At 39.6% G+C, this 14169-nt stretch overlaps 2 protein-coding genes across 2 annotated transcripts; one reads left to right on the top strand and one right to left on the bottom strand.

Moving 5' to 3' along the window:
- Positions 1–6419: 6419 nt before the first annotated feature.
- On the top strand, positions 6420–9932 carry LOC106930109 (zona pellucida-like domain-containing protein 1). Its single transcript, XM_015007459.2, has 10 exons — positions 6420–6593; positions 7115–7341; positions 7446–7636; positions 7721–7793; positions 7862–7959; positions 8056–8139; positions 8319–8490; positions 9075–9174; positions 9268–9291; positions 9386–9932. The coding sequence occupies exons 1-10, from the start codon at positions 6500–6502 to the stop codon at positions 9502–9504; spliced, it is 1182 nt and encodes a 393-aa protein (XP_014862945.2). The 5' UTR covers positions 6420–6499; the 3' UTR covers positions 9505–9932.
- Positions 9933–10081: 149 nt separating this feature from the next.
- LOC106930111 (uncharacterized) lies at positions 10082–13133 on the bottom strand. Its single transcript, XM_088011944.1, has 4 exons — positions 13018–13133; positions 12865–12921; positions 12672–12765; positions 10082–11709 (listed from the first exon to the last, which is right to left on the bottom strand). The coding sequence occupies exons 2-4, from the start codon at positions 12911–12913 to the stop codon at positions 10857–10859; spliced, it is 996 nt and encodes a 331-aa protein (XP_087868070.1). The 5' UTR covers positions 12914–12921; positions 13018–13133; the 3' UTR covers positions 10082–10856.
- Between the last annotated feature and the right edge of the window lie 1036 nt (positions 13134–14169).

Below are 14169 nucleotides of genomic sequence, written 5' to 3'. Positions count from 1 at the left end.
AAATTATCTTGGGAAACAGGACCTTGCCGAGTTCACAGGAGATCAGAACCCTTCTGTGAACATCTGGGTTGTGTGAACATTTTAAACCACTAACATTTACCTTACAAGATATTTTTCTGAGTTATAGATAGCATGTTCTCACTGAAAACTGTATTATTTCTGACTGTTAGAATTAAATGAAAATGTTTAGTATTAGATAGAATTAATTTAGACGATGATAAATGGATTTGAATGTTAAGGAAGAATTTCTAAAATAGTTTAACTTTGGAAAAAAGTTGGCTCTCTCTCTTCCTTTAGATCCCAGGTCCTCTCGGCAGGCCACGTGTAGCCTGGAATAACAACAATGCGTGTTAACGTCACAGAATTACAGAATTTAATCCAATAAGAGACAACTCATGAATTAACAACAAAACTGCAGAACAACAGAAACATACATTGATTACCTGAGACAAAAAGATAGAAAAGATAAGGCAAAGACGCGTCTTTGGAGAGAGCTGGTGCAAAAAAGGCAAAATAGTAGCAGCTATCTAACTCATTACTCCTGCGCACGAGCTTTAATAATGTAGGTGTGTCTTTCTTTTTAATATATTCAATTAAGGCGTACCTCCGCTTGACCAACTGAAAGCTACCTTGGGCACTCAGAAAAACTTAGAACTTCCCCTAATTTACTGCTGTGAACAAAGGCCATTTGCTCTTTTGTTTAACAAACGAAGAGGAGAGCCTCATCCTGAACTCCTGTGGTTTTAAAACCATCTAAATAAAAGATATAGAGAGAAAAGGATTTCACAGATATGTGTGAAACCCGGAGTCTCTCCCGCTATCTCTCCCTACATAGATTCTCAGGAACAAACTTAAATTCTGTAATTAGTTTAAGGAAAGTTTATGTTAACAAACCCAGTTTTTGCTCCTCTGCACTCAGCACCCCAAAAGATTGAGTCCTGCCTTAAACCAAAAATAACACATAAAATCAGCAGAACAAAATGAGGTACAATTCCTTTTTCTAACCTATGAAACATAATATTCAATCCTAAGTATACAAGTTAACAATCATTTCCCAAAACCCTCATTTAGCATAAATCCTGAGTAATTTTCTAATACTAAACAAAACATTTTCATTTAATTCTAACATTCAAATCCATTTATCATCGTCTAAATTAATTCTATCTAATACTAAACATTTTCATTTAATTCTAACAGTCAGAAATAATACAGTTTTCAGTGAGAACATGCTATCTATAACTCAGAAAAATATCTTGTAAGGTAAATGTTAGTGGTTTAAAATGTTCACACAACCCAGATGTTCACAGAAGGGTTCTGATCTCCTGTGAACTCGGCAAGGTCCTGTTTCCCAAGATAATTTAAATGATACTGGCCTCTACCTTCCTGCATATGTTAATCGATGGCCTCCTGTCCTATGTGTTACAACCACAGGGGTCCAAGGAGAAGCTCTACAGATCACCCCATTTTCCTTGGAATACTTACCCAGCCATAGTTTAATTCTAAATCACTAACAGAAACCTGTTCAAAGTTTAAAGATTTGTTCAAAAAGATTAAACTGTATTAAACACTAAAAATAATCATTTTTTCTCAACACTGACCACCGATATTCCTGACTCAATGGACAGCAATGGCGCACGTGTGGCTTACGATAAATCACGTAATGTCCAGTCCAGTAATATATATCCATCAATGCTGCCTCGCGCTCTGTCCTTCTTTCGCACTTCCCGCTACTTAGCAGTGGGTGTCAGGTTACATTGTGTTGCATTCAATGTTGTCGGAAAAAAAGAGTTTCATGCACTTAATGTCCGATTTGCCATAACTATTTATTGAATTCATTGTTGCTACCTGGGGTGGCAACGGGGGTGGCAAGGCTCTGGTTTGGGGTGGCAACTGCCACCCCAGTAGATCCGCCCCTGGCATTGGTCTGTCTAAATTGTGCCTAGGTGTGTGTGTGTGTGTGTGTGTGTGTGTGTGTGTGTGTGTGTGTGTGTGGTTGTTTGTCCTGTCTGTCTCTGTGTTGCCCTGCGACAGACTGGCGACCTGTCCAGGGTGTATCCCGCCTCTCGCCCGGAACGTTAGCTGGAGATAGCAAACGCGTAGCAACAAATCCTAAGCGATGTGATGTAGAACTATAACGCTCTGAGTGAATGGGGAAGTTTGCGTGTTGCGGCGGGAAATTACCTCGAGGTCAGGGGTGAAGCACGTCAAAATGCATCAACACGACGAATCTAATATGGCATAAAAACAATGCTATACTTGACGGAGTTTGGCTACATCGAGGCTCACTGCAGTAAAAAAAGATATAGAGCGATCAGACAGCAGGTAAAGCAGCGCACAGCTACAAACACTCACCGGGATTAGCATGACGGTCAGAAAGCTAAACAAATAACCCGCAAAATTATTTAAATCTTCGAGCTGCTAGTAATATTTCACAGACGGAGCGCCGCTTCTGCTCCACCTGGTAGTGACTCTCACACCGAACCTCTGCTTAAAGCTGCAGCATCTAACTAAAAAAAAAATAAAGTTTACATAAGTATTAAAACCTTCGCTGTCCTAACATGAGACAGATAATCTCTAAAAAAAAAATCGATCTCCTCCCTGATCTGCATAATTACTCCGCTCAATCAGAAACAGCCAATCAGAGCTAGCAGTAATCAGCTAGCCGCCATGCTATCAGGAAGTTTTCATTCAGTAACTCAGGATTGTTTATTGTAATGGAACCTGTATTTGAATGTTAAGTTTTATACTTGAATTTTTTGGCAATGTTGAGAGGTTTTATTTTGACTTTTTGCATTATTTAGCCTCTTCAGAGCCTGCATATGTTTTCAGTCTGTTAAAGATAGTATTACCGATACCAGTACAATTTGCACAATACCTGTTTTGTTTTGTTCTTGGAAATTATTAAAAACAAGTTTTTGTCTAAATTAAGGTGAACTCATGGTTCCTTTTTCCACCATAATGTACCCGGTAGTGCTTATGATTAAAAAAAATAATAATTATGCATCAGCCCTCATGGGTGATCGGAATTGGCAGGAAAAAGCTCATGGCTAGCATATGGCTAGCTCGCTGTTACTGTCTCTTACTCTGCAGTTGTGGAGTCACAATGTCTGGGATCATGGGCGCCCCCTCCTATGAGGCAAGAGAACTGTCTGCCTCACCTCGAATCTATTCGCCGTTTATGATCACTTTTATCAAGGCAGCAAAACATGCCTACAGTCAAAAGATTCAAGGTTTCTTTCATGATGCCAGCAACACCAGACAACTGTGGAAGGGCATCCAGTCTATCACTGGTTATAAAACCACATCTTCATCCCGCCAAGATGACATTAGCTTCCTTAATGAGCTCAACGTCTTCTTTGGAAGATTTGAAGCCCTAAATAAAACCCCTGCAAGGAAAGCTACCCCAAACCCTGATGAACAGGCCCTCAGGCTCATAACATCTGTTGTGCCTAAATCCCTGAGAAACGTTAACATCCGAAAAGCTGCAGGTTCTGACAACATTCCAGCAAGGCTGATCAAAAAGTGTGCAGACCAGCTAGCCCACGTGCTCACGGACATCTTCGATACATTACTGTATCAGGCCATTGTCCCCTCATGTTTTAAGCCAGCTATTATTATTCCAGTGCCCAAGAAACCAACCATCACATGTCTTAATGACTTTCGACCCATTGCATTAACATCTATCATCATGAAGTGCTTTGAGAGAGTGGTTAAGAATCATATAATCTATGCTATCATTTGACCCCAGCCAGTTTGCATACATGCTCGACTGAAGATGCCATCTCCACTGGTCTTCATCTGAGCCTGGCACGCCTGGAGAAAAGAAACACCCACGTACGGATGCTTTTTTTTGGACTTCAGCTCAGCATTCAATACGATCATCCCTCAGGACTTGGTATGCAAACTGGCCCCCCTGGGCTTCAATACTCCACTGTGCAACTGGCTGCTGGACTTCCTCACGAACACAACTCAGTCTGTCCGTGTGGGTAATAACACCTCCAATATCATTTCTTTAAACACTGGTTCCCCCCAGGGCTGTGTCCTGAGCCTCCTGCTGTTTACCCTGATGACCCATGACTGTCGTCCCAGGTTTAACACCCAACCACATCAAGACATATGCAGACGACACAACAATTATGCGACGACAATGAAGTGAATTACAGAAAAGAGGTACAACATCTTGTGGACTGGTACAGAATAAACAGCCTGCTCCTGAACGTCGACAGGACAAAAGAGATAATTGTCGACTCGACCCAACCACACACCTCTCCTCATCAACGGCAAAGCAGTGGACATCGTCAGCAGCACTAAGTTCCTGGGGGTGCACATTACAGACAACCTCAGCTGGACAACTCACATCGCTTCACTGGTGAAAAAAGCACAGCAGCACCTGCAGTTTCTGAGACGAATGAGAAGAGCTTCGCTCCCCTGTCCCATCCTCTCCACCTTCTACAGAGGAACCATTGAGAGCCTGCTGACCAGCGGTATCTCCATCTGGTCTGGGAGCTGCAAGGTCTGAGAAAGATGCAGAATTTAAACGCAATAAAATGATATGAGTTAATGGAAGATTTTCAGTTACTAGCCCCCTAACATGCCTCTTATTAATTTAATTTGATCATATTTTTTATTTATTATTATTATTATTATTATTTTATTTATTTTTTTCACTAATTTTAGCATTTTGTTCAAGCCTTTGTTCCCAAATATTCATATCATATTCTCCATTTCACCCTGCAGGCAGAGTGACCAATTAAAAATAAAGAAGAAGCCATGACTCACTGGCATAAAGAGTGACAAAGGCATCTATTTCTAAACACCAGCATAAAATCAGATTGAGTTAGTAAGGTCACAAAAGAACGTCACATCTATAGATAATGTGACAACTTCTGTCACCGTGAGGATTTTGGCAGCACTCCTTTTCTTTCTGTGCTTCTGATGAACAAAGAATGTCCCCAGTTGAACAGCAGTTGTGGCCCGTAGGTATGTAGAGTACCTGCTTTACAGCTCTGTGGGGATAACACAGAAGCAGCCTGAGATCCTAGGGAAATACACATAAAAAACGGAGTGTTTTCTCATGGCAGCTGTGATCAACTTTCAAGCTTTGTTCTCTAGACATGAATCCACAATTTAAGACGGGAAATCTCCGCTGGCCTGAAACACAATGTAGGTGTTGTCCCAGGTTGCTGTTTAGACGTACAGATTCGCTGGTCTTTGCAACAAAGAAGATAAGTTGTTTGTGCTGTTTGTGAAAACGGAAAATCTGCACGTATTATATTTTTTTTAAGTGTCATTCTGACACATGACTGACAGATGAAAATATGTAAGAAGTAATAATATTGTACATGTCCACTGACAGTATTGTATTTATTTATTTATTTATTTATTTATTTATTTATTTATTTAACCATATCATGAGTGATAGCAAGGAGGCATTCATCCTCAAAGACCTGGAGCTCATCTTTTTAAATACCAGAAAATGCAAACAGCTGCTCTGCAATTAGAAGATTTAGATTTCTGTACTGTCAGAAAAGAGAAATAATGTTCACTTTATCATTTTATGGTACACTGGAAATAAAAATGTAATTAATTGAAAAAAAAATGGTTGCGTTTTCATAACATCTCAGTTTCTGGGAGATGTGTCCATCACTTCCTGCCAAAACAAACTTCTTGGCTGAATAAAAATAACTATAAATCTAAATCATTTCCACATTTGTTACATATCCTGGTGTTAATACTAATTAAAAGCTCAAACATTTGTATCAAATAATAATAAAAAAACATCTTAGTTTTTCTTTTTCATATCATCATTTGAGGTATGAAGGAGTGGTGATGACACTGTAGTCAGTTATGACTTCTGAAAAGTATCTTTGTAACATCAGGTGTTTAGCAACCATTTCTTACAGACAGACACCTGAGACAGCATGTACGGTTTAACCTGAGGGACCTATATCAAAACCTACTGACACAGTGATCTACTGGAAGAACATCTGACAATAAACCATGCCACGAGCTGTTGCTGTTTTCTTGAAAAGTCACGGCATGGGCAGGTGCAGAAAGTGTGTTTGTGTTTGTGCAACCATCTATAATTAGTCAAAAGGGAGGGCTGAGGAGTGATGCTGCAGTGGTTTTACATGTCCTATAAAGGCTGTATCCTTCAGCAACCTCTGGGACAAACACCTGCACAGGCATCAGCAAGGTAAGACTCTCTTCAGCTCATCATGCAACTCTTTAACTAAACTTTGAGCTGGATCGTGTTTATAGCCGACAGTGATTTTTGGTTTTATTGTGCTAAATCAATCAGAAGATTATGAAGAATGCTGCAATGTTTTGGTGATTCTACTCATAGATGGCAATCTGAAGAAATAAAAAAAAATGTTGTTAATGGTGCATTTAATTGACTAAATATGTTAAAGCTAGCAAAGGTGGATGGATTCCCATGCTGTTCTGTCAACATGTTCTCATTTTCAGCTAAAACCAAACTGAGTTTCCTCCAGACAGCATGGATCTTTTCCTTTGTCTCCCCCTGCTGGCCGTGTTCCTCCAGCCCGCCCTGTGTGTGTACAACTGCTCCACGATGTATGAGCGGACACCAGGTAAGGATCTATCCGCATATTAATATTTAGGAGAGTTTTTTTTTTTAAAAGAAATAACTTATCTATCTTTATTTACAAAGCAACACAATGTACTTTACAAAGAATAAAAAATAGCAAGAGGCAATGCAAAGCGAATAACAAAAATCCTACTGAACTAAACAAGGCAAAACAAAGGAAAAATATATAGAAATACATGAATAATAGAGAAGATCTGACTTTCACTTACTGAGGAAACAAATTTGTTTTAGTGACAATGCAGAGACAGTAAACAAGTTATTTAATCACTGATCAAACTAAAATTAAATAAAAATATATACTAAATATTATCGTAAAGGAAAGAGGGGGGGAAAGATAAAGAAAGTAATGAAAAAAGAAATAAAAGACACTAAACTACATTGAAAATACATTCAATTAAGAAATATTTAATATGAATTTGAAATGATGTGAAGTTACTGTGTAACATTTACATTTAAACTGTGTGACAAAAATCAGTGAAAGTATTTCGGGTTCATCATTTCCAGATAACTCAGACCTGACAATTGAATGCGGCACCACCATGATAACCGTAGAGGTCAACCTGTGCACGGCGCTGTGGGCAGGCTTCAACTCCTCCAATCTGGCTCTCAACGGGAACCACAACAACACCGCCTGCCTGGGCTCCGTCGACGAGAGCGTGGAGCCGCCGATCATCCGTTACCACCTGCCCGTCAACAACAGCTTGGACAACTCCTGCCGCCAGTCTCTGCATGTAAAGCGTGACCCTTGGAGCACGTTGGCGCACGCTTACCTGCCAGATTTAAGGGAGAAAGAAAGGGCAGATGAACTGAGTGTATGTTGTGCTTTCACGTTCAGATCGTGGATGAAGCTCCAGACCCCTCGGGCCCCTTCAGTAGTTTCTCAAGTATTCAGACAGTTATCATCTCATCGTACATCGACACCCCAAAAACGGATGCGGGGATCATCAGCTACTCCACAGACCTGTATTATTACTTCTCCTGCAGATACCCTCTGGAGTATCTCATCAACAACACACAGATTGTAGCGTGAGTAGCACGGACTGTTGATTTACTATCAAAATCATAAAAATTCATTCCTAAAAACTTCTCTACTCTCTGATTTTTCTTTAGCTCCTCGGTCTCTGTGGCAACCACACAGAATAATGGAAGCTTTATTGAAACACTAAAAATGGGTGTCTTTAATGTAAGTCCAATTCCACTCAATGAAAGAGATTTGTCACCTCTCCTGTTTAACAAGCCTTATTTCCTCAGGACACAGACTACAGGCATCCATTGACGGTTCCATCAACAGGCCTTGAGCTGCGAACCAAAGTCTATGTGGAGGTGAAAGCTGTTAACCTCACAGGAAAGTGAGTAAATCCTGCCATATTTTCCCTCTGAGTGGCTCAAAGTGATAGATAAAGGGCTAACATGTAAGAATTTTCTCTTTGGTAACCTGTTTCCAGTTTCCACGTCCTCCTCGATCACTGCTTTGCGACTCCCAGTCCTTACAACATGACTCAGACGGATCAGTACAACTTCTTCACTGGGTAGAAAAGTCTGGATAAAACCAAATCTTAGAGTTGACATCTAATTAAAAAAAATAATTATATATATATATATATATATATATATATATATATATATATATATATATATATATATATATATATATATATATATATATATATATATATATAATTTTGTAATAATTTTTGCTCTTCACCAGCTGCCAGGTGTCAGCAAGGACAGTTATAACAAGCAATGGCCTTTCCAACGTGGCACAGTTCAACTTTGAGGCCTTCCGCTTTGTTCAGCACAGAGACCAGGAGAGGTCCACCATCTACCTGCACTGCATCCTGAGACTGTGTGAGCCCACCAAGTGTCAAGAGGTGACGAATGTAAGTTGACTAAAGCAACAAAACCTTTTAACGGCAAGGATCTGAAAGCGGCAGTACAAGGAAAAGAATGGGAGGTAAATAGGTCGGGCTGCCTTTGCTAATAAATAAATAGAACTCTGTAGAGAAATTGTAGACGATGCTGTGAAATGATACAATAATATTTCAAAATGCATAAGAATTATTTGCTAAATTTGTCCAAAGTGAGTCTCTGTTTATGTGTGCTGCTTTATTTCATGTAATCTTCACCACGTTAACAAATAAAGGGAGAGGTAGAACCCTTAGAAGGAAATGATACAAAAAGTAAAAAAAAAAAAAAGAAAAACGTTTTTAACTGTATTCATGTTCCTTTAACTTTTCACATTACGAATGCAAATTAATTCAATTGCAATTTATTATGACAATGTAGCACATAATTGTGAAGTAAAATAAAAACTGAGTTGTTAATCACATAAAATCCAATTATAACACTTTAAAGTTTGTGGTTGTTCCATAAAAAACAATGGGAAGTATTCAAGGAGGGTGAAAACTGTAATAGTATATAAAGGATTATATGATGGGCGAAACCTTCCCCTGCATTTTGTCAGATTTGTAATGCCAGAAGAAAAAGATCTCTGACTCCTTTCGGAGAAGAAAGCAGCGACTCTGCCACCGTCTCAGTCGGACCTCTCTACACCGCTGCAGCAGGTCTGTAAAATATAAATGCCCTTTTCTCACTATTCATTCAGCACTGAGATAAATTCTCTGGCTGATCATTTCTTTAATCTTGCCCCACCAAAGATGTGCCTGAGGCAGCTGGCGCTAGTAAGTATTCTTGAATTGTAATAACCTTACATTACACAGCCATAAATGCATATCAACACTCTGAGCGAACTGAAATGTTGTCTGCTGTGTTTAGCTGGCAATACTGTCGCGTCAGGAAGTGCTGGAGTGGATGCGAGCAGCCTGGTGGTGTGGCTCACGCTTGGGTCGGTTGTTGCTGCCCTGCTTCCTGACATGGCGACTGGTTTGTCTTGAAAAAGTCGTCATTTGGCTGGACGACTAACTTGGACGCATCAAATTTGACCAACTGATCAAACAGCCTGTGCAAATTATCACTGTTCTATGTCTTTTAATCAGATTGTATCTTCAGGTTTATGTTAAAATGTTTAGTTTTTTTTTGTCTTAGCAGCAAGTGATCAAATAGTCCAATCAAATGTTGTGGGATCTTATGTAGCTTTTTCTATTTGCACTCTTGCATTGATATTGTCTTTAATGATTACAAAGGAATAGAAAAGCTGAACTGTGAAAAATAAATCTCAAGACCGTAAGCTGCATGATCATTTCCTTTCACATGCTTGTAAAATCTCTACTGCATTGTTGTACAATAGAATCTTGCACAAAACAAAAAGACTTTTTTTCAAATATAGATTATCTTTCTTTAATAAATATATATGAAAAACTAAGCTATCCTTGGTTCCGCACTCTTGAATCTCATAAACTATGGAAGCTCATGATATGAACATGGCTCACAACCCAGAGCGTCATTCTGTCAGGAGCGAAAGAAGTGATTGCAACATACAGTTAGAAAGACAGACAGAAATGTCACACAAAATCTTTTAATGGATTTTTATTTAAATATAGATAAGCTTTCATAAATAAAACTCAAAACAACAGTATCGTCTTGGTTCTGAACTCAGACAGACAGAACACTTTAGACAGGCAACAACTACTTTTACACTCCACTAAAAGGGGCAACAATATTTACTCACATACGCAATATAATCTCATTTCCAATACTCAATGATTTAGACATATTTACAACCACTTTTCCACTCTGGCAAAGAGAAAAACAAACACGCAGGAATTCTTGGCAGGAAAACAGATCAGAGTGGGTCACTTCAGATGTTTGTTTGTCTAAGTGCGTAGGGCAAAATACACATGCCCTGGATTAAATAACAAAACTGAACTGGGATGGGTTTTTTTGTTGTAATTTTCCTTTTGACATGGCAAACCTTCCTGCCACACATCGCGTCCACTTACAATATTTTCTTTCAATCATCTTGCACATAGTGGTTGAAAAGACTATGTCATATCATTCTTAAATAAGGATGAATCAAGTAATTTCAGTTCTGCACTCTCAAATCACTGAAAAGACAAACAGCAAATGAAACAAAACACATTTTGACACTTATACAACAAAATACTTTACAAAGGCAGCAACTTATAAAAAAGGAGATACTTTCTCTATCTTTTGCTTACTGATAAAGAAAAAAAGTCATCAGAACATTTTCTATTTAGTCATATTTGCAACCGGTTTTCCATACTGATACAATGGCAAAACAAAGAAGATGGATGCTTAGATATGTTTTGTTAAGTGCGTGTTGTAGTTACTGCACAGAGTGCATAATGTCCTGGATCAGAGCAGACAGTCTAACTGAGAAGTCCTCCCGCAAAGATGCTCCTTCCTGCATCGACGAAGAAAGAGGCTGAGACACGGCAGACGTGCCTCTGGCCTCCTCCTCCACGCCGATAAACAGTCTCTCCATCCGGGCCTGCAGCGCCTGACTCTGCAGAGCTGCGCTATGGCAGAACTGCTCCAAACCGTCTGCGACTTCAGTCTGAGGAGGCCGAGCGGACTCCAGCAGAGCTGCCAGCTGCGCTCTGAAAGCTCCCATCCGGCTCTGCGCCTCCTCCCTCAGCGAACTCACTTCCTGCCCCAGCTTGGAGATCACCGCCTGCCAGACCTCTGAGCCAACCGCCCCCTCTTCAGCATCGCTTTTCTGCTTCAGGTGTTCAATCACACCACTCGCTGAGGTTTGGAAGTCACTGATGAGGCTGGATAGCTGGCTGCTGCTGAGCTCCAGGTTTTGACTAATCCACTGGACAGCTTCTTGGTAGAAAGCAGGACCGGCCTCCGCCTGAGCCGCCGTTTTCTCCAGGCCCTGCAGGTACAGCCTGAGCTGGCTGCACAGGTCCTGGGTGTTGCTGCTCAAGGAGTTCTGCAGCTGCTGGGTGAGCGGACTCAGGCGCTCCTTCATGCTGTTCAGGGTGGCGCTGAGTTGTGCTGGGGAGGGAGACAACCTCTCCCGCAGCTCGGCCAGCTCCTGCCGCAGACGGACGCGCAGACGCTCCGACTCTACGGTGAGTTTGCGCTGCATTTCCTGTGCAAGGGGATGCTTCGTGTCATCACTTTCAAGGGTGTAAAGACCACTGCTGTCGATGACGCTCTTGTAGATCCCACTAAGCACAGAAAGAGAAACGGTTCATGTAAACGACTAAAGGAACGAATGAACACACCTAAAAAAAAAACATCCTTTGAAATAATGTCAGTTAATTTGCATAACTGGGATAAAATATACAAAATTAAAAAAGTAATAGCATCATCTCTTTTTGAAAATGTGAAAGAAAAATGCTTGTAAAACTCTAAATACATCATAAATACACATGCTGGTATATAGTTTACATTATATATAATTATTTATTCATATTCCACTTTGGAACAAACGTATCGCAGTGCCTTAAGAAGTTATTCATACCCTTTTAACTTATTTTAGACGTCTTTTATTAGGATCTTTTATTAACCCAAATTAATTCAGTATCATAAGAGAAAAGAAAACAAATTCATGTTTTCAAATTTTCTAAATCTAAAAAAAAACAAACGTCATATTTCTGCACCCTAAATAATCTAGAAAGAAAATGGCACATCTGCTGACCATTGAAGTCACCCTGAAGACGTCCTTTTAAATTGATAAGACAATAATGCAGTGTAACCAAGATACCCACGGTATCACTGGAGGAGCTGCAGAAATCCACAGCTTATGTGGGAGAATATATGTTTACTTCAAAGCCATTTGTCAGTGCCAAATATGTGAAAGAAATTGAACTCTTTTGCCAACATCCAAAATCTTTGTGCTCCTGCAGAACAGTCACCCTGAATATACACCCAGAGTTTCAATGGAAGGACAAAGAACAAATAATATTCATTATTAGAATGGCCTAGTTAAAGTTGACACCAATAAAGTTCTAAAAAAACTGCAATTACAGCAAAAGGTGGTTATATAAGATATTGACTCAAGAGGACTGATCACAAGTGCACACTGCACATTGTTCAGAGGGCATAAATAATTTCACAAGACACTGGAGAATTTTTTTTTTTTTTATTGTCTTCATCATTAGCTGCTTGTTCTGTTCGGTCAACTTACTGGACGTCTTTTGAGAGGTCTGCCTTGTCAAACACGTGGTTAGCCTTTGAGTCAACCCAGCCTGCCTCCCTGGAGTCACTGTGCAGAGGATGGGCTGCAAACAAGAAACACATTTGTAAGAAAAAAACAAAACAAGAACCATAACAATGACCAAGAAAAGCAAGAGATGTAAAATACTTTTTAAAAAATATACCTAAAGTTGTTGAGAGTGACAGGGTGACGAGCACTAATTCCCAGATCATGTTTATCTCTGTAAAAGTGAAATAAGGGAAACTGATAAGAATACCAAAAGACGACAAACACACACATGGAAGCCGTTCTACTTGTTTTTCCACATGTCCCTTACTTAGAACAAGAGGAAGATCAGTGCACAACAGAGAAGCAGGTTCTTTATCCAAGGATCAGGGGTCTGTGGACTGGTTTCTCTTCTCTGACTTATAAAGGTCCTTGTTATCAAAGCAGCTGCCCAAATCCTGCCTGTGTCAACAGTCAACACGTGGAGGGTCACAGTGATTATCAAACACAATATACACACTCTCACAAACACACTGTGTGAGGTCACAGAGATACCATCTACTGCTCAGTCGTCATTAAAAACTTAATTTCAGAGAATTGTTGGCTAAACTCACTTTGGATTATCGTGAGCATTAGTGAGGATGAAGCACTTTTAAAATCACAGACCATGATACAACTATTTTTAGTAAGAAAGATACTGGATTCCAATATTTGTGCTTTATGATTATTGCGCTGAACAGCAGCTAAAAGGAGAGAAAAAAAACAACTAAAAACAGAGAACCAATTCAAAGAAAAGATTCAAATGTTACCCTTTATTTTTTTCACTGGTGGAGGTTGAAGTTTCAAAGCATTATGCTTTTTGTTTCATGGTTTTTAAGCCGAGCAGCAGTCTGTCTTCTTGAGTTTTGGATGCTCAAACAGTTTTCATCTTCATGCCTTGTGTTATCTGCACACCAGAGCAGAATAGGTGATCATGTTTGTCTTTTTCATTAAAAAGAAGGATTATATTTAATACCTCAGATGAGTGGTTTTGTCACAGCCGACATGGAGATCTGGGTGAAAGTTGAGTCCAGTTCAGTTAGATAAGCTGTAGGTCGTCACTGCGGGGTCAATGTCCATGGCTGTTGTGATGAAATCCCCCATATAGGTTATTCCAGGTATCCAAAGTCTCATATTTATCCCATTACAATAACAGAGTTTAGTAAGACCTTGACTACTGGACGTGAAAACAGGCCTGTTGACTGTTTTCTGCACCTCCAAGTTTTAGATTAAAAAAAAAAAAAAAACGTGCACACAAACATGGTACGCAAATGAGAGTGGTCATAAGTAAAATGTTACATAATTACTTTATTTAACTCTTGTGTTCAAATAACCAGCCGGCTGACAGTGCTTCATATCAATAAGCAAAGCGTTTTTTTGGTGTGTGTGTGTGTGTGTGTGATTTTACTATGGAGCAAAGGGCAATCCTTTGACACTGATTATT

This window comes from Poecilia mexicana, unplaced genomic scaffold (assembly GCF_051168715.1).
Source record: "Poecilia mexicana isolate PSO_F unplaced genomic scaffold, ASM5116871v1 scaffold_13, whole genome shotgun sequence".
NCBI classification, from domain to species: domain Eukaryota; kingdom Metazoa; phylum Chordata; class Actinopteri; order Cyprinodontiformes; family Poeciliidae; genus Poecilia; species Poecilia mexicana.
Note: the sequence above shows the minus strand (reverse complement) of the source record. Positions and strands in the feature narration are given on the sequence as shown.